The following is a 19,960-nucleotide window of genomic DNA, read 5'->3' as shown; positions in this document are numbered from 1 at the left end:
CCTTTACCCCAATCTTCTGGATAATCCTGACTATAAACGCTCAACATGGTCTTTAAAGCTTGGTGTCACCTTTCTAATGCTCCCTGCAATTCTGGATGATTCACTGTTGATTTAAATTAGTTGACTCCTAAGCTATCCATATCGTCCCTGAATAATATTGACACAAATTTGGATGCTTGATCGGATTGGATTCATTTTAGTAGTTCTGATCTGGTAAAAAATTTGATTAACTCCAATATATTTCAAATACCACTCAGAAATGAAGTTGATGAACAGGTTTCTACTTGCTTTTCTCTGTACAGAATCTTTGGAGCGAGAACCTTTCAGGGCCAAACTGAAATATGTCCATTCAGGTTAGAGTTGTGGAAACAAGTGACTTTTCAGACACACATGGATCATCCCATTCGCTACATCATCAGTACCCAAAGTATAAGGGGCTGGATTCTCTGATCCCCGACGGCGTAAATCGCGTTCGGCGACGGCGCAGAGAATATCCGATGACGCCAAAATCAGTGACCCCGCCACTTTTGCGATGCTCCACCGCCTGAAAAGCAGCATATTCTTTAGGAGAAAGTATGGTGGAAATGGTGGAGGGTGGTGGTGTCAAAGGTCACTATAAAACTTGGACATATTCGGGGCTGGGGGCACTGTGGTGGGGCGGTCTGGAACACGTGAGCCGACCGAGGGGGGGGGGGGACTATTTTGTGGGCGGGGTCCATGAGCGGCATCTGCCATGAAGCACGGTGCAGCCGCTGCGGGCCGCCACCATGTGCATGTGCGGCCACGGACCCGGCAATTCCCAAGGCCGTATCAGCAGCTAGAGCTGGGTGCTCGCCGCTGCCTACCTGCTAGCCCCCAGCAAATCAGGGAATTGGTGGCCGTTTTGTGCCAGTTTTCCTGGTATAAAACGGTACCGTTCCCACGCCGGCATGGGACATAGTCTTCAAATCGGAGAACCCTGCCCAAGGTATTCTTTTGTCTTGTCTTTCAAGATGTCCCTTGACTAGTTTAGCCAGGACCAAACACAGTATCCCTCATAAATTATATATTCCCCGGGGTCCTTCAAATGTAGACCGGGTTTCCCAGATCCATGCTCACCCCGCTATTGCTACCAGCGAGAATGGAGAATTTTGCGCTCAACCAATACTCTATTCACTGCACTGGGACTGGAGAATCCCACTGGCGTGAACAGGCGGAGAATTCTGGCTGTAAATAATATTCCATTAGCTAGCTATCTGTAAATATGTAAATACTTCTCAAGATCTATTAGTAGAATACTTCACCTGCAAATCAACGATTACGCCACATTTACAACACCTTAATCACAGCTCTAGCCATCATACAGTCGGTATGTATCTTAACCCAAGTTTTAATGATATTGGTACCAAAAGTATATAAAATATGCCAATTTCTTACATTCATCACACAGTTAATGTATTTTCATATTGTAGGATGGGTTGTAGATTATGTCTCGTTAGTAGAAAGTATGGTGGAAATGGTGGAAGGTGGCGGTGTCAAAGGTCACTATAAAACTTGGAAGAGAAGTATTACATTACAGAGATAGATGATGCAAACTTGGTGAGTGAACCCTTCCCTTCCCCTCCCTCTCCCCTCCCCCTCACTTCCCCACCCCTTCCCCTTCATCTCCCCTCCTTCTCCCCATTCCTTCCCTTCCCCTCCTCTCATACCCCCTATCCTCCTTCTCCCTCCATATACCCTCCCCTTCCCTCCCTCTTCCCGTCACCTCCCCTCCTCCCACCCTTCTTCCCTCACATCCTCTCCTTCCCCTCACCTCCCCTATCAGCTCACGGGATAGCTTTGAGCTTGCTGGATAGCTTTGAGCATGTGGGGATAGCTTTGAGCACAAGGGGATAGCTCTCAGCTTGCGAGATAGCTTTGAACTTGCTGGATAGCTTTGAGCATGTGGGGATAGCTTTGAGCACAAGGGGATATCTGTGAGCACAAGGGGATAGCTCTCAGCTCGCGAGATAGCTTTGAGCTTGCTGGATAGCTTTGAGCACAAGGGGAAAGCTCTCAGCTCGCGAGATAGCTTTGAGCTTGCTGGATAGCTTTGAGCATGTGGGGATAGCTTTGAGCATGCGGGGATAACTTTGAGCACAAAGGTATAGCTCTCAGCTCGCGAGATAGCTTTGAGCTTGCTGGATAGCTTTGAGCACAAGGGGATAGCTCTCAGCTCGCGAGATAGCTTTGAGCTTGCTGGATAGCTTTGAGCATGCTGGATAGCTTTGAGCATGCGGGGATAACTTTGAGCACAAGGGGATAGCTTTCAGCTCACAGGATAACTTTGAGCACGCGGGGATAGCTTTGAGCACAAGGGGATAGCTTTCAGCTCACGGGATAACTTTGAGCCTGCGGGGATAGCTTTGAGCATGTGGGGATAGCTTTGAGCATGTGGGGATAGCTTTGAGCATATGGGCCAGCTTTGAGCACAAGGATAGCATTAATGGTTAGCACTGTTGCTTCACAGCACCAGGGTCCCAGGTTTGATTCCCGGCTTGGGTCCTTGTCTGTACAGAATCCACATGTTCTCCCAGTGTCTGCTTGGGTTTCCTCCGGGTGCTTCAGTTTACTCCCACAAGTCCCGAAAGATGTGCTTCTTAGGTGAATTGGATATTCTGAATTCTCCCGCAGTGTACCCGAACAGGCGCCGGAATATGGCAACTAGGAGATTTTCACAGTAACTTCATTGCAATGTTAATGTAAGCCAACTTGTGGCACTAATAAATATTATTATTATTAAATGCACAGGGATACCTTCAAGTGCATGGGGATATGTTTGAGCATGTGGGCATAGCTTTGAGCTCACACGGATAGTTTTGAGTCCACAGCGATAGCTTTGAGCTCATGGGGATAGCTTTGAGTTTGCAGGGATAGTTTTGAGTGCACGGAGATAGCTTTGAACATGCAGGGATAGCTTTGAGTACACAGGGACACAGGGATAGCTTTAAGAGTGTGTGAATAGCTTTGAGCATGCGGAGATAGTTTTGAGAATGGTGGGATAGTTTTGAACATATGGGGATAGCTTTGTGCATATGGCGATAGCTTTGAGCACATGGGAATAGCTTTGAGCACAGGGAGATAGCTTTATGCATGTGGCAATAGCTTTGAGCATACGGACGGGGATAGCTTTGCCATGTGGGATAACTTTGAATGTAGGGGTTAGCTTTGAGTGTGAGGTTCACTGTGTGTGGGGATAGCTTTGAGTCCATGGGGATAGCTATGTGCATGGAGGGATAACTTTGAGAGTGTGGAGATATCTTTAACAACATGGGGATAGCTTTGAGTATGTGGGGATACCTTTGCGCACACTAGGATAGGTCTCAGTGCATGGGGATAGCTTTGAGCTCAATTTATAGCTTTGAGTGCATGGGTATAGTTTTGATGGAGTGGGGATAGCTCTGAATGCGTGGAGATAGCTTTGAGCTAAAGGGGATATCTTTGGGGTACATGGGTGTAGCTCTGAGTATGTGGGGATAGTTTTCAGTGTGCAATGATAGCTTTGCATATATGGGGATAGCTAGGAGTGTGTGCGTATAGCTTTTAATGCATGGGTATAACTTTAAGTGCGTGGGGATAGCTTTGTGTGTGTGGATAGTTTTGAGTGCATGGGTATAGCTTTGAGTGCGTGGTTATTGCTTTGAATGCATGGAGATGGCTTTGGGTGTACGGGGATAGCTGAGAGTGTGCAGGTGTAGCTTTGAGTGCATGGGGATAGCTTTGAGTGTGTGGGAATAGTTTTGAGTGCATGAGGATAGAGTGTGCGGACAGAGGAGTTATAATAAGGATTAAGGAGGCAGCTGGTCAGGACATTGTTTGGAATCATTGTTTTATTCACCATGAGGCATTGAAAAGAATTCCATCTGCCCTTGAAGTGGTGTTGAAAGGAATTGTGAAAGTTGTGAATTTCATTAAACGCAGCACACTCACTACCAGACTTTTTGAGACTTTGCATTCTAATATGGAGGCCGAACACACACATTTATTGTTCCACACAGAAGTTGTTGGCTGTCAATGGGTTTGGTGCTAGTCAGAGTTTACGAACTGAGGTGTCAAATCCATGCTTTCCTCCTCGAGAAATTGTCCCCTCTGGATGATTTGTTTGTTGATTAAACTTGGACGCCAACTATGTCTTACCTTGCAGACACCTTTTCAATTCTTAATAAACTGAACCTCAAATTGCAAGGAAATTGCTTTCGGCACTGTGAAGGACTCGAAGCTTCCCTTCCAAAAGTCATCGAAAATTTGGCAAAACTGCTACATGTTCCCCACACTGCTACAACACATCGAAGAAACAGCGTTAGTAAGAAAACTGTCAATGGACTGGCAAGCCTGATCAACAGATTTTGTCGCTACTTTCACGAAGAGGAGTTTAAGATTTTGAGAGAAGAGATGGATGAAAAGTCCCTGAGAGTCTGAGCCCCTAGAATCAATTATTAACTTGCAGCTGACTCTAAATGAAGAAGCTGAACTTTTGAGCCACAGCTGTGACAGCACATTAAAAACACGGCATAAGTCAATGAGGCTGCCAGCATTCTGGAGTAGCATCTCTAGGCGTATCCAGAGCGGAGTAAAACAAGCATTTTGTTGCTTTTGCCCTTCACAATGACCTGTAGGTCATTGTGAAGTTGGATTATGCGTCCTGACAAAAATGAAGACAGCACAAAGGAACCGGCTGAACCATGCACCCAATATGCGCATAGCTCTTTTCTCCTGTAAACCTAATTGGACTGAGATTGTGAGGACCAAGCAGGCTCACTTTGCGCATTAAAGATATGAGAAAATGGTGGTTTGTGAAGGTCAGCCAGCGTGGGTCGCAAAGGTCGGCCAGCATAGGTCACAAAGGTTGGCTGGTTAGTAAAAATGGGTCCCTGGCAAAAAAGTTTGAAAACCATTGGTTTTGAGCATGCGCTGGGATAACTTTGAGCATGTGGGGTTAGCTTTGAGTGTGTGAGGTTTGTTTTGAGCATGCGGGTATTTCTTTGAGTGTGCAAAGATAGCTGTGAGTGTGCGGGGATAGCTATGACTGTGCAGGTATAGTTTTGAGCACACAGGGATAGTTTTGAACATGCAAGGTTAGATTTGAGTGTGCGGGGATCGATTTTAGTGTGTGGGGCAAGCTTACAGTTTGTGGAAATAGCTTTGAGTGTGTGAGGATAGCTTTGAGCATATGGGAATAGCTTTGAGCACTCAGGGTTAGCTATGAGTGTGGGGGTATAACTGAGCACATGAAGATAGTTTTTTGAGTGGGTGGGGATAGCTTTGAGCTTCCAAGGTTAGCTTTGGTTGTGTGTGCGAGGATAACTTTCAGTGTGCGACAAAACCTTTGGGTGTGCGGTGATAGTTTTGAGTGCATGGGGATAGCTTTGAGAGTGCAGGGATAGCTTTGAGCATGCTGGTATAGCTTTGAGAGCATGAAGATAGCATTGAGCATGTGGGGTTAGATTTTAGCATGCAGGGATAGCTTTGAGCATGTGGGGTAGCTTTCAGCATGTGGGAATATCTTTGAGTATGTGATGATAGCTTTGAGCATGAAGGGTTAGCTTTGAGCCTGAGGTTAACTTTGAGCATATGGGAATGGCTTTGAGCACATGGGGATATATTTGAGCATGTGGGGATAACTTGGAGTGCACAGAGATAGCTCTGAATGCGTGGGGTTTGATTTGAGTATGCGTGATAGCTTTGACCATAAATGGTTAGATTTGACTGCGCGGGGATAACATTGAGTGCACTGGTATAGCTTTGAGTGCAGAGATCGCTTTGAGAACATGGGGTTAAATTTGAGCATGCAGAATCAGCTTTGAGCATATGGGAATAATTTTGAGCATGCTATCAAATTTGATATCAAATTATTCATCTCAAATTGTAATCGAGTGCATTGAGTCATCATGAAAACAAGAATGATGTCAAAATGTTTGGGTAGGGTGACTCTCAGATCCATCCCATGTTGCTATCTCGTTGTATTCATTCATTATGATGACATACTACAGGATGCCCTGTGGGAAGAGAGATGCAAGCTGAGGGGCACAGGAGAGGGGCACATTAGAGAGGGGTACAGAAAAAGTGTGGATAGTAGAATGCTCAACTTGTGGAAAGATGCACAGAAAGGAATTGCATAAGAGAGATCAAATCACAGGAGGCACTACCTCAGTTGCAATACAGGCCAACTATAGACAAGATGGAGCCCCAGTTATTCTTGTGATCGGCCTTCAGAATAATACCTTACTGATTATAGCTGGTGCCTCAGTTCTCTGTAAAACAGCACCTCAGGTCATAACTTTGCCCCAATTTTGCTTTCTTTCGCTTAGCTCTTGTTTTATCTCTTTCCTTTGCTTTTGGACAGCAGCTGTCCATCATTCTGTCATTCAAACGTCCACAACATACAGCTTTTGTTTCTTTACCTGTCCCTTTACCACTTCCTAGGCTCGTGCACCACCAATGCTTTTTCATTAATTCTCTCCAGACTTTGACCCAAGAACAGACTTTTCCTCTTGTACATATTCCCACCCTGATGACATGAAATGTCGGATGGAATTTAATGGGCCCAGCTCACAGGTTAGAGAACTGGTGGTGAACCTCTGTCAATTTAATTTGAGAGGTCCAAGAGAGGTAAAGACGCCATCAGGCACTAAACAAACTACTGCTGGGTCTTCTGTGGGATGAGGACCCAAGGAATGGAAATCCCACATGTTGAGAGCTGCCGGTCATTCAGAGGTTTTTTTCATTGCCATCATTGACATTCAGTTACATTACCATCGCCGAATCCCCCACAATCAACATCTTGGGCATTAACTTGAATCAGAAACTGAACTGGACTTATATTAATACTTTGGTTACGATGACAGGTCAAAGGCTAGGAATCCTACGATGAGTAACTCACCTCCTGAAACCCCACTCCCCCACCCCCCACCAGCCTGCTCACCATTATACAAGGCACAAACCAAGAATGTAATGGAATACTCTCCACTTGCCTGGATGAATGTAGCTCCAACAAAACTCAAGAAGCTCAACACCATCCAAGACAAAGCAGCCCGCCTGATTGCTCCACCTTGCACAAACGTTCAAACCCTCCATCACCACCAATGAATAGTATGTGTGGTGATCTTTGTGAGGGGTTCCCAGGATGGAAGGCACAGTGATCACAAAGATACACAAAGCACTTTTGAAGAACTAAACCAATTTTATTACCACTACTAAATTTGAGTTTGACACTTATTCTGAATAGCAAACATACATGTAAGAATTAAACTACACTGACTAATACTATCTCTATTTACTAACTATAGTGTGGGCAGCACGGTAGCATAGTGGTTAGCACTATGGCTTCACAGCACCAGGGTCTCAGGTTTCATTCCCGGCTTGGGCCACTGTCTGCACTGTATGCACATTCTCCCCGTGTCTGCGTGGGTTTCCTCCGGGTGTTCTGGTTTCCTCCCACAAGTCCCGAAACAAGTGCTGTTAGATAATTTGGACATTCTGAATTCTCCCTCTGTGTGCCCGAACAGGCGTCAGAATGTGGTGACTAGGGGCTTTTCACAGTAACTTCATTGCAGTGTTAATGTAAGCCTACTTGTGTCAATAAAGATTGTTATTATAACAATTATATCCTAACTAACTCTGCAATACACTATGAATCTTATCGTTGTCAGCTCCAGATTTACTCTCCTCCCCAAGCCCAAGAGCCAGTGCTATTTATAGTACTGTAACCTTAGCTTCCTCTAGTGGCTAGGCTTAACATAACATTAACTCTTGATATGCTGTACATTTGTATAATGCCAAAGTGTGTACCATCTACAAGTTGCACTGCAGTAACACGCCAAAGTTCCTTAGGCAGCACCTTCCAAACCCATGACCTCTACCATCTAGAAGGCCAAGAGCAGCAGATACCTGGGAACACCACCACCTGGAGGCTCCCCTCCAAGTCAGTCACCACCCTGAATTTGAAATATATCGCCGTTCCTTTACTGCCGCTGGGTAAAATTCTGAATTTTTTTCCCTAACAGCACAGTAGGTGTACCTACACCTCAACGACTGCAGCAGTTCATGAAGGCAACTCACCACCACCTTCTGGAAGGTAATTAGGGATGGGCAATAAACGCTGGCCTAACCAGCAAAGTGCCCCGAGGTGCATAGTGGGCTGCTATTAATGGGCACACCAGAGGCCCAAGATCAACAAGGGACCACAAGCCAAAGCGAGTGAGGCAGCAAGAGAGTCACAGGGAAGAAGTTGAGAGAATTGAGGTCAGAGACAAGGGTGGAGTTGACTCTCCCTCCCAATGCAGCATCTCCATTCAATGCCACATCTCTTGATCAGGCACTGTTCCTGATGATGGAAATCCTCCCAACAATTCCTATGGAGGCTGCAGGCAAACCAAGCATGTTTGTGTGTGTCCTTTTAGAGGCAGAGGAGGGCCTATAAACTCCAAATTAATCTCTGAGCAACCATTGAATTGTGCTGGGCTCAGGGATAATTGGTGTTAATTGGCTCATTAATGAGCCTAATTGAAATCCAACCCCCAACGGCAACAGTTTACCTGACACCAGGAATCCATTATCAATACTCCGACCCAATTCCCCTGACCACCCCACCATCCGGTGGGTTCAATTAAATTCACCCATTAACTCTTTCTCGCTTCACAGGTGCTGCCTAAGCTGCTGAACATTTCCCACATTTTCTATTTTCATTTTGACTAAAACCAGAGTCTGGTCCTGAACAGACCCAGGTGGAACTGTCTCTGTCAGGGCTTTTATGGAGACCTGTAAGTGAGACGAGGGTAAGTATTCACTTGATGAATGTGGTGCAATCCGTGATGTTAAATATGACAGATGCATTACATTGAATAAAGATTGGGGTAAGTGGCAGTGGCTAAATGGGGAGGTGATGAAGTGATGCTTGGCAAGATCAGGAAGCATGGTGACACAGTGGTTAGCACTGTTGCCTCACAGCGCCAGGGACCAGGGTTAAATTCCAGCCTTGGACTGTCTGTCAAGTTTGCATATACTCCCCGTGTCTGTGTGGGTTTATCCGTGTGCTCCGGTTTCCTCCTAGTCCAAAGATGTGCAGGTTAGGTGGTTTGGCTACGCTAAATTGTCCCTTAGTGTCCAAAGGGTAGGTGGGATTGTGGGATTATTGTCTTACAGGGATAGGGCAGGGGAGTGAGGTTAAGTAGGGTGCTCTTTCAGAGGGTCAGTGGAGGCCTGATGGGCCAAAAACCTCCTTCTGAATTGTAGGGATTCTATGAAGACAACCTGTAAAGTTTGAGAGCTTTACCCAGCAGCTATAGTGGGACCACCAATTACACCCATTTTTTCTGACTTAATAGGACATGAAACCACTTTCTACAGTGCATCCAACACCAGGACACAACAGTTTGGTTGCTCCTTTCCTCAACTATGCCTTCTTGGTGATAACAGACAGGGTCTTTCTCCCATTTCTGGGTAAAGTTATGACCCTGCAGTAAATCCAGTTATGCGCCATCGAATCTGGTGTTCCCTAGCTCTATGTGCAGTATCCATCACGAGCACCTCCAATCTCCAATTTCCACTGTGCCTTAAAAATCAGTTGAGATTGCCAGTGTTGGAGATATACATATATACATGAACCAACTTGGTCAGAGGTACAGGCAGTTGCAAAACACTAGTCTTCAGAATTACAGCACGGATTTGTCGGATGAATCCACTGCCAGTTATTCCTTGATGTCACATGGAATGAATCAACTTGTGTGAAGAATGACCTCTGAGATGGTGGAGACATCAGGAGGAGGCCATAAAAATTCACGTCTGATGTGGGAAGACGTCAGTTTTAAAAGGCCATTTCAGTGTTTTAGGGCAGTTAATTTAGTTGTGCACAGCCTAATTACACAGATCCAAATTAATCCCTTACAGCTGTTTCAGATTCAATAGAGACTTAAACATCAGGCAAAGGTAATGACAACTGAATTGGCAAATAATACCAAAGTTTATTGAAAATAAAGGAAAAAGGCAAATGTATACTTATCAAGCTGTAAAATTGACTTTTACAGTTCCAATGCCTGGCATCCAAACTGAATTGTGAACCGTTAAGTTCCTACTCAATGGCCTCAATAATGAATCTCCTCAATCCTGCCCAGGAAACATTCCAATATGAATCCTGATAAACAGTTACATTTAGTAGCCAATTCTCTCTCTTTTCAAAACGCTCCAACTACTTCCCTTCAATTTTGCATCACTTCATCTCACATTAAGTCTGTTGTAATTAATTGGCTGGTTGTTTATGACATTAGATCAATTTAATTGGATTTGTATATTTATGAAAAGGCCTCCAGGAATTTACAAGAAGATGGCAGGGTCTTATTTTTGCACAATCTTCCATTCATGTCCCACATAGCTAAGGCAAGTCATCAAGGTTGAAATACTGGAATGTCCCTGCCCCTTCCAGAGAATAGCAACACTTGTGAAAGGGTGCTTGCACTAAATTTAAAACATCTTAACACACCACTCAGCCTTATTAATTGAATTAAATCACTTGTTCTTTAATTACATATTGAGTTTCACCACTTATAAATTGTCCATTGCTGACTGGTTGTTATCTATGGTGTTAGGATACCGGACCAGACCCCAATTTATATTAGGAAACTGGATGAGAAACCCCAACAACTTTGCAATTTGTAAATTGTGAGGAAAGGATACTTCACCCCAGGAATAATTCCACTGACAAATAAGGATCTTTTATATTAAAACAAATGTTATTCTTAACACAGGACCAACTACATTAGCATCACAGAAAATAGTTTATAATTAACTGTTAAACTATTCTGAACAATAAAAGGAAACATTTTAACTACTAACTTATACCTTCTTTATCTCCAATTAAGCAAAAACCATTACAGGTCAAAAGCCACTTGTAAATAAAGTTAGTTAACACTTACAAAATCTGAACACAATCCCTTTAATTATCCAAACCCGAGGGAACTTTCTTTATATAAACTAAAGTCCATTAGCTCTATATAGGTAAAGACTTAAATGGTTATAATCAATGATTAGATTAATTTTATGACATCCTTAATTGCATCTTTTGCAGACATACCACCTGCCTGTATGTAAAACCAGAATATTTGTTTTCAAATTACAGCAACGGATATATGTACCTTAACCCAGGCTTTTAATAACATTACTGCAACAGGTATATATAATACAATTTGTATTTAAAAAATTCCTACATTCATCACAATAGCAATAATGCCGAATAACAAATTCAGTGTATCAAAGAGATAATGAGATTGTATAGCTATATGAATCACACTTTGGCCACATGTTAATACAAAATGGTGCTCCATCTAGTTTATCACAATGAGCATAATATGAATGTAATATAGAAAACTCCCTGCAATTTGTCAAGTTAAGCTGAATTAAACTCTAGCAGCCTAAAATCTACTGCCGAGGACAGCTGACAGACTGCAGCTTTTTGACTTAAATTATTGGTTGTTGGTCACTTAACTCTGTTTATACCAAGCTGCTTCCACTATTTAGAATGGAAGTAGTCATATGCTGTAGCTTTTAGTACAGTGGCCTCGCCACTCAGCACAATGGAAGGGTTTCCTCAACCTGAAGATGGGTCTTTTTGTCCACAAGGACTGTACGGTCATTACTCCTACCAATACTGTCATGATCAGGTCCATATGTACCAGGTAAATTGTTAGGCACAAGGTTAAGTTGGTTAAAAAGCTGACCTCCCGCAGTTTTTCTCCACCATTAATAACTAGCCAGCAGATTCAGGACATTAATGAACACGCAGTATGTTTTATATTTCATCATATTTATGTGAATAACATTGATTATTTGTAAACAATATTAAGTCAGGAAACGTGTTCAAATTTAGGAACTTAAAACCAAAGCCAAAGTAACAGTTCTTGAAATGCAACTAAGATCCAAAAGAATTATTTTTCAAATAGGTAAATATACATATGTAGTAATTTTTTCATTGACATCTATCTGTTTGATTAGAATCATGACATATTCCAACTCCAATTCTCTTCACACACCTAGTGGTGCATTAAGACAGACTTTCGTCTGTTTCCATAGCTATTTATTCCTGGAACTGGTCTCTTAGTCTGTGGCCAGAGGATTATGGCTTGAGGGGCATTACTCCACATCAAGTGTGGCTAACCAGAGTCTCGCCCACTCTTACCACCTTCTATGGCCACGTTTGGAAGGATCTGCAGGTTGGGATCCAACCTGCTTGGCCGCATTAGGAACGCATCTCCCTTGGCCACCAAGACCTGAGTCCGCAGCTTCTGGCTCAGGGGCATCGACGCTACCCAATATATTACAAGACCTCTTCATCATTACACGTACATGGAGCAATCACAGCTTAACCAATGCACAATCTTCATTCTCATCATTCAGGACAAGAACTAATGCAGAAGATGGCCAAATTCTACAATTTTATAACAACCCAAATCAACAGCACAATTCTGGGCTGGATTTCTCTGTTGCTGGGAGGGGTACTGGTGTGGCAAGAGTTCCACGCACCACTTTGATCCTACTGTGACCCCAATCTATTTTCATAACTAGGATCTCATCAAGCATCCAGGTTTGCCTTCTGGTGGGGATCCCCACACTAAGGGGAAGCCCACTGTTCGTGTAAAAGAAGAAACCTATGGTGAGTTTATTGGACCGTTTAAAGGAGGCAAAAGAGGCCTGACTACCCAGGAGAAATTTACATATCTAAGGTCTTTAACTGCGTTGATGTCCAGAAAGGCCAAAGCAAAATCGAAAGGATGAACGTAATAGGTGTGTAATTTCCCTTCAAATGGACGTTTAAGGGCCTTCTGCCACTTCAGGGAGTAAATGCACCAGTCTCTTCACAATCCCAGGCATAGCAATGATAGGGGGCAAAGTGCAGGAAAATAGGTTGGCTTACAAGGCCCAACTCCTCTGATGTAAATTACATTCAAAGAGCAGGAAGGTGGTGGTTTGCGGTTGTCTGAACAGGGTCTGGGGCGAAGAAATTGCAGTCAGGGCAGGAACTGCTTGGCCACATTACCAATTTGACCCTGATTTCCACTGTCACACCATTGGCTTTAGGTGGAGTGGCAAAGAAAAATCTAGCCCGGTTTGAATGCTGGAGATAGCCTGAACAAAACAAGATTGTAACTTAATATAATTGAAAGTTTCTTTTTATAAAACGATTTTTCAGGTCATGCTTTCTATTGCAAAATCTCTGCTTTTTTTTTTAGATCTTTCCTAACATTCACCCGTTATATCAAAATATTTACAACCAGTTAGGAGATAGTTTTCAAATGAAATGAGAAAAGGAAGATTACAGTCTGAACCCAAAATGTGTATAAAATATCTTAATTGTCCTTCTTCAGTCAGGAGCTTTAAAAATTATGAAATATTCAGAATTTGCATATTCTTATCTAAATGCACAATACTGTGTCAACATTTTGATATATTAAAAAGAGAATTGTTGAGATTAGGTTTCACGGTGATTCGTGTCATTGTCTACAAGCTTCAGCAGTACATTCATAAATGTGGGCTTTATTTGTAATGTGTGTGTGGCATGATAGCACAGCGGTTAACACTGTTGTTTCACAGCGCTGGGGACCCAGATTCCCACCTTGGTTCACTGTCTGCGGAGTCTGCATGTTTTCCCGATGTCTGCGTGGGTTTCCTCCAGGTGCTCCGGTTTCCTCCCACAAGTCCCAAAAGACATGCTAGATAGGTGAATTGAACAATCTGAATTTCCCCTCAGTGTACCCGAACAGGCACTGGAGTTCGGTGACTAGGGGGTTTTCACAGTAACTTCATTGCAGTGTTATTGTAAGCCTATTTGTGACATTAATAAAGATTATTATTATTAAAAGTCTGAAGTAAACATTGTTTGCAAAATTTCTCCAGAGTTTCCTTGAATCTTCCATCAAAAGTAGGTTAGACAGTGAAGAAAACTGGAAGATATTCAAACCCTAGTTATTCCATTCAAGTGTAGCATGTAACGTAACTTAGTTTCTACTCATTTAGATATCAGGAGAATGATTTTGTTTTATCAGTTTAAAACACACAACATTGGATGTCTGCACATTTTTTCACTTAAAACGTTTTAGCCTGTAGTATTAAATTAGTTACAACGGAATTAGATTATGAATTAGCCAAATATAACGTTTTGGGAAAATCAATGTATTCACTTGAAAAATATTTCAATCATAATGTAATCATGGGTAATTTGTAAATAACTGTCATCCACGTTCAGGGTTTCTTTCTGTTGCTTTTGAGCTTACAGTGGATTCTGCTTCTGACAGATTCTTGCTAGAGTTGCAAACTTTGGCCCCACGTCATTCAAGTAGTCAAAGGTAGTGCTATCTTCAACTATGCTGATGGCATCAAGAGATGGCACACGCATATCATCTTCGTCATAGATATATACATGCGGCTCATAGTTAACTTGAACATCATTTGCGTCCAGTTCCTGAAAAAGGTATGTTGAAGTAAACTGTAAGTAATAATGATAAACACAGATGGTATACAGTAATCACTGGTCTGGTGACATGAAGTGAAAGTGAGGGGTTTCCCCTCTTTAGCGTTCTTGTGGGCCAATTTGTAATCAAGGGTGGCACTGCTGCCTCACTGCGTCAGGGACCTGGGTTCGATTCCACCTCGGGTGACAGTGTGGAGTTTGCACTTTCTCCCAGTGTCCGTGTGGGTTTCCTCCGGGTGCTCCGATTTCCTCCCACAGTCCAAAGATGTGCCGTTTGGGTGAATTGGCCATTCTAAATTGCACCTTTGTGCGGTTACTGGGTTACGGGGATAGGGTGGGGGGCGTGGGCCTAGGTAGGGCACCCTTTCAGTGGGTCAGTGCAGACTTGATGGGCCGAATAGCCTCCTTCTACACTATAAGTGATTCTATGAGTTATTCCATTCTATTATATTCTATTCTATAAACACTGGTGCTGCTGCAGTGGAAATGCCAACAGGTGATGAGAAACCTTAGGTAGGCAAATATAACGAAGTTTAGAATCCAGGCTCCCACTCAAGGCCTTTAGCCTGGCTTTAAAGTGAACTCCCCCACCAAATTTCCATTGTGAGAATGCAAGCCTTTACCCCCATTTCCTGGGGGTCTATTGGCACAATTTATAGGTTGTGAATGAGGAAAGACGAGGGAAATCCACTCGGGATCTGAACCTCTGCATCTGCCATAGCTATTTGAATGTTTTACCTGGGGAAATTGCAGCCAGTGATGGGCAGAGGCAGGCAAATAAACATCCTGGTTGGTGAGGTAAAGTGAGGGAGAAGGCTCACTCTTCAAATCCCCCCTCATTCCCTGCAGCAATGCTGCCCAGTTTCAGAATCCTGGAGGAGAATTCTCTCAATGTGTGCAAAAAACAGTTTCATCTACATTAATGCACTTAGATCAACACCTTACAATAGATCTTGGAAGCTAAATTTACTGAGTTTATCATAGAATTTACAGTGCAGAAGGAGGCCATTTGGCCTATCGAGTCAGTAGCGACCCTTGGAAAGAGCATCTGACTTAAGCCCACGCTTCCACCCTATCCCTGTAACCCAGCAAACCGACCTAACCTTTTTGGACACGAAGGGCAATTTAGCATGGCCAATCCACCTAACCTGCACATCTTTGGGCTGTGGAAGGAAACCGGAGCACCCAGAGGAAACCCACACAGACAATGAGGGAAAGTGCAAACTCCACACAGTCACCCGAGGTTGAAATCGAACCTAGGTCCCTGGAGCTGTGAGGCAGCAGTGCTACCCACTGTGCTGCCGTGCCCAAGCCTTGACGAATGACATACAAAGTGGTCAGGATTCTCCGTCGTGAGACAGCGAAATCAGGAAAGGTGATTAGGTGGAGAAACGGTTGTGTGGCCAAAATTGTGGCCGGCACTGGATGCCTGCCAGAATGCCATGCTCCGGTGCTTGACAGCAGCAGCAATGCGTTCTACTCCGCCCGTTCAGTAAACACCGATCACGTATCATTAGTGAGCCTGACCCGGTATTCTCTGGGGACTCGGCAATGCCCCACCTCCACCACGAGGAATTACTGACAGTGAGTTTCGCTTGTGGTTTCAAAAATTGAAAACAGGCGCTGTGGTTACTGAGGGGGAGAGAGGGAATATGGAAAGTGTCCTACATCGCCATAGTTTCATGAGAGTTATGCCGCTAGCTGGGGGGGGGGGGGGCTTCTGCCAAGGCTGGGAGGAGTAGTGGCAGCAGCCAGGAAGTGGGCTGTGGGGTCGGGGTGGACGTGTACGGTGCACCATTGCCGTAAGCCTGAAAAGCAGCCACGCGGCTGCGCATGCTGCTGACTGCCCACTGTGAACTCAGTGCCACTGGTCGTATGGGTGTCCCATAGGCCATCCCCCTAGGTACCCTCTGGCCCCAGCCAACCCATCAACGAGATGGGCGTGCTCCAGCGTAACCAGTGCCACCTTTATTGGTTGGGATGAGTGTGTGTGGGGAGTGGAGTGTTGATATGCAGCTGCAGCTTGTCAGCCTCTCAAGTGCCAATCCCGACCCTAGTAAATCTGACACAGTTTTTCATCGGAATCTCTCAGGCTGGATTCTCCGCCATCGGGATGTTCCATTTTGCCGGCAGCCCGGGGTTTCCCGATGGCGTGGGGCTGCCTCACAATGGGAAACCCCATGAACCAGCCGGTAAAACGTAGCATCCCGCCGGCGTGCTGAAACAGAAATCTGGCGCGGTGGGCTGGAGAATCCAGCCCCTCATGTTTCATGTGGCTGCAGTACTAGCCCATTAAAGATTGATGGGACCGGAGCCAATTTTGCTGTCGTATAAATCCGCCGATCCTGTCCCTTCGGGATTTTCCATTTCTGTTGCCGATATCATAATCGGCGATCAGGCGGAGAATCCCTTCCGATGCCCAAATCGGGGCGGCGCTGGTTTGACTCCGGTTTTCTATTCTCTGCCCCCTCCTTGCGCGCCGCATGCCGTTGGAATGCCATTGGTGCGATGCACAGGGCTAAATCGCTGGCTTTGAAAGCAGACCAAGGCAGGCCAGCAGCACGTTTCAATTCCCGTAACAGCCTCCCCGAACAGGCGCTGGAATGTGGCGACTAGGGGCTTTTCACAGTGACTTCATTTGAAGCCTACTTGTGACAATAGGTGATTTTCTTTTCTTTTCTTTTCCTGATGCTCCGCCCCCAATGGGCCGAGTTCTCGACCGCACGGCTGACGTGTGATCTCTGCAGTCGGGAACCCGACATGGCGGTCGGACTGGTGTGGGGTGGCCAAGAGGGGCCAGTATTTGGAGGTCGGGTCCACGCATGACGCTGCAGGTCGTCGCCACAGACCCAGCCATTCCCCGGCCGTTTTTGGAATTGGTGTCAGGTGTTTTACCCGGTGTGGCTGCTAGCCCCTCACAGTCCCAGGATCGGTGAGGGTTCACCGTCGATTTTGGCAACGTAAAACGCCACAGTTCCCACGCCGGCGTCGGCACTTAGCCGCAATATAGGAGACTCCAGCCCCATATCTCTGAAATAGAGAATCCCGCCCACGGTCTTTGGGGTATTTAAATGAGTGATCTCTTGCTATACCTTGTCAGATCAACTTAGTTCCTTAGATCTTGTGGACAAGACCGAGAGAGTTCAGGAGTGCAGTTTGAGATTATCTCAGATGTAAGCAGAGGTTATTTGAAGGGCACAGGCTGAGGTTAATTCTGGTCTGGAGGACTTGGAAAGTAACTGAGTGCTGATTATGGAAAAAATTGACATATTGTCAATGTTTCTGTCTTGCACGCAAGACAAACTCTTTATTCTGTATGAACAAGTGACCATTTAAATGCTGATCTGGCACTTCCAAAATGGATTGTGCAAAATAGGTTGCACCCAGAAATTGGTCCCCCAAACTCCTAATTTTTGCCCAAAATCTATAGTGAAGATTAATGTATACAACAGCTCAATGTATGTAAGGTATCAGCCATATATAATGAAAATCGATTTTCCAATGTGTTAAAGCGTATCGTAGATGACTTGCTGAAGTGAAAGTCGTCAGAAAACATTTCAGACTCATCAGAAGATGATGAAGTTTTTTCCTGGTGGAGTGCACTTTCCATCAAAGATATTAAATCAATTCCGTACAAATGTCAAAGATTTCTAGGTAGAACTTCCATGAAATTCCCAATCTCCTGCACTAACTTTGATGGAAACAAACCCCAAAGCAACAGCATGGACATAATTTCTTTAGTTTATGCTCATTACACAATAATCTAAAACTAGGAATCATTACTGGTGTTCTTTTGAATCTTTTCTGTTATTTGTTCAACATACGGTGAGCTCAGAAAAAGTAACTCGTGTTATCTTAATCATGCTTTCTAAAATATTGATCATATATGCATAGATTTATGAAGTCTACTTGCAAACTGTTGTCACAGCTGTGGCAAGAGATTTCTATAAAGACATACTCAGTGACTGCTGCAAGATGATCTTTTCTTGATTCACCTTATTTGATGATATATTCTCAAATTTGGGACTAATGTGTGTGATGTTCTCTGTTGTGTCTATCAGGATGTCTTGAGTATGTAGTGTTGAACAAAGAACATCAAGCTAAATAAATGAACAAAGCTGACTTATTTACACTACTTAAATAAGATTCGAACACGTTACACGGTAAGAGGTTATTAAATTAAACTATACGATATCTCTAACTACAGATCTCCCAACTATGCAACTAATCTCTCTCATGCCTAAACACCTCCCAGAATCCCAGGAGTCACATGATATTTATATGACTGCTCCTTACCTCCATCAGATGGTGAAAGGTATTGGACGGGATTCTCTGACACGGGTATCCCCAGGGGGCGGCGTGAATGCCGCCCTGCCGCTCCGACGCCGGCTGCTGTGTTCTCCGGCACCGGTTTTAGGGTGGGGGCGGGGATCACGTCGCGCCGGTCAGGGGCAGCGGCCCCCCTGACAATTCTCCGGGCCCCGATGGGCCGATGGGTCTGTTTTTGGCCAGTCCCGCCGGCGTGAAATGGACATGGTCCCACACGGCGGGACCTGGCTGGTAGGCCGGCTGGTGTGGTCCTTGGGGGGGGGGGCGGCGAGGGGGGATCTGGCCCCGGGGGGGGGGCCCTCATGGTGGCCTGGCCCACGATCGGGGCCCACCGATCTGCGGGTGGGCCAGTGCCGTGGGGGCACTGCTTCCTTCCGCGCCAGCCTCTGTAGGGATCCGCCATGGCCGGCGCGGAGAAGACACCCCCTGCACATGTGCAAGAATACACCGGCCGGTCTGCGTATGCGTAGAACCACGCCGGCGGTTCTGTGCATGCGCTAACTCACGTCGGCACTTTGGCGCCGGTTGGAGCAGCGCCAACCCCTCCGGTGCCGGCCTAGCCCCTGGAAGTGTGGAGGATTCCGCAACTTCGGTTGGCCCGACGCCGGAGTAGTTCGCACCGTTCTGGGCGTCAGGCTAATTCGCCGTTTGCGGGAGAATTAGAACATAGAACATAGGAAAATACAGCACAGAACAGGCCCTTCGGCCCACGATGTTGTGCCGAACCTTTGTCCTAGATTAATCATAGATTATCATAGAATTTACAGTGCAGAAGGAGGCCACCCAGCCCATAGAGTCTGCACCGGCTCTTTGAAAGAGCACCCTATCCAAGGTCAAACACCTCCACCCCATCCCCACAACCCAGCAACCCCACCTGACACTAAGGGCAATTTTGGACACTAAGGGCAATTTATCACTGCCAATCCACCTAACCTGCACATCTTTGGACTGTGGGAGGAAACCGGAGCACCCGGAGGAAACCCACGCACACACTGGGAGGACGTGCAGACTCCGCACAGACAGTGACCCAAGCCGGAATCGAACGAGGGACCCTGGAGCTGTGAAGCAATTGTGCTATCCACAATGCTACCGTGCTGCCCTTAAGAACAAATTAATTTACACTATATCATTCTACCGTAATCCATGTACCTATCCAAT

At 45.1% G+C, this 19,960-nt stretch overlaps 1 protein-coding gene across 4 annotated transcripts in view; it reads right to left on the bottom strand.

The window, feature by feature from the left end:
* Positions 1 to 9,957: 9,957 nt before the first annotated feature.
* Positions 9,958 to 19,960, bottom strand: part of LOC140428371 (cadherin-like protein 26) — a 134,915-nt gene continuing 124,912 nt past the window's right edge. For all 4 annotated transcript variants that reach the window (XM_072514761.1, XM_072514762.1, XM_072514760.1 and 1 more), the window contains one exon: positions 9,958 to 14,464. In XM_072514761.1, coding sequence (XP_072370862.1) covers positions 14,273 to 14,464 — 192 coding nt within the window. In that variant the 3' untranslated portion in view covers positions 9,958 to 14,272. The remainder of the gene's footprint in view (positions 14,465 to 19,960) is intronic.

Source organism: Scyliorhinus torazame, chromosome 8, assembly GCF_047496885.1.
Source record: "Scyliorhinus torazame isolate Kashiwa2021f chromosome 8, sScyTor2.1, whole genome shotgun sequence".
Taxonomy (NCBI): Eukaryota; Metazoa; Chordata; class Chondrichthyes; order Carcharhiniformes; family Scyliorhinidae; genus Scyliorhinus; species Scyliorhinus torazame.
The sequence above is the reverse complement of the archived record's forward strand: the minus strand, read 5'-3'. Positions and strand labels throughout refer to the sequence as shown.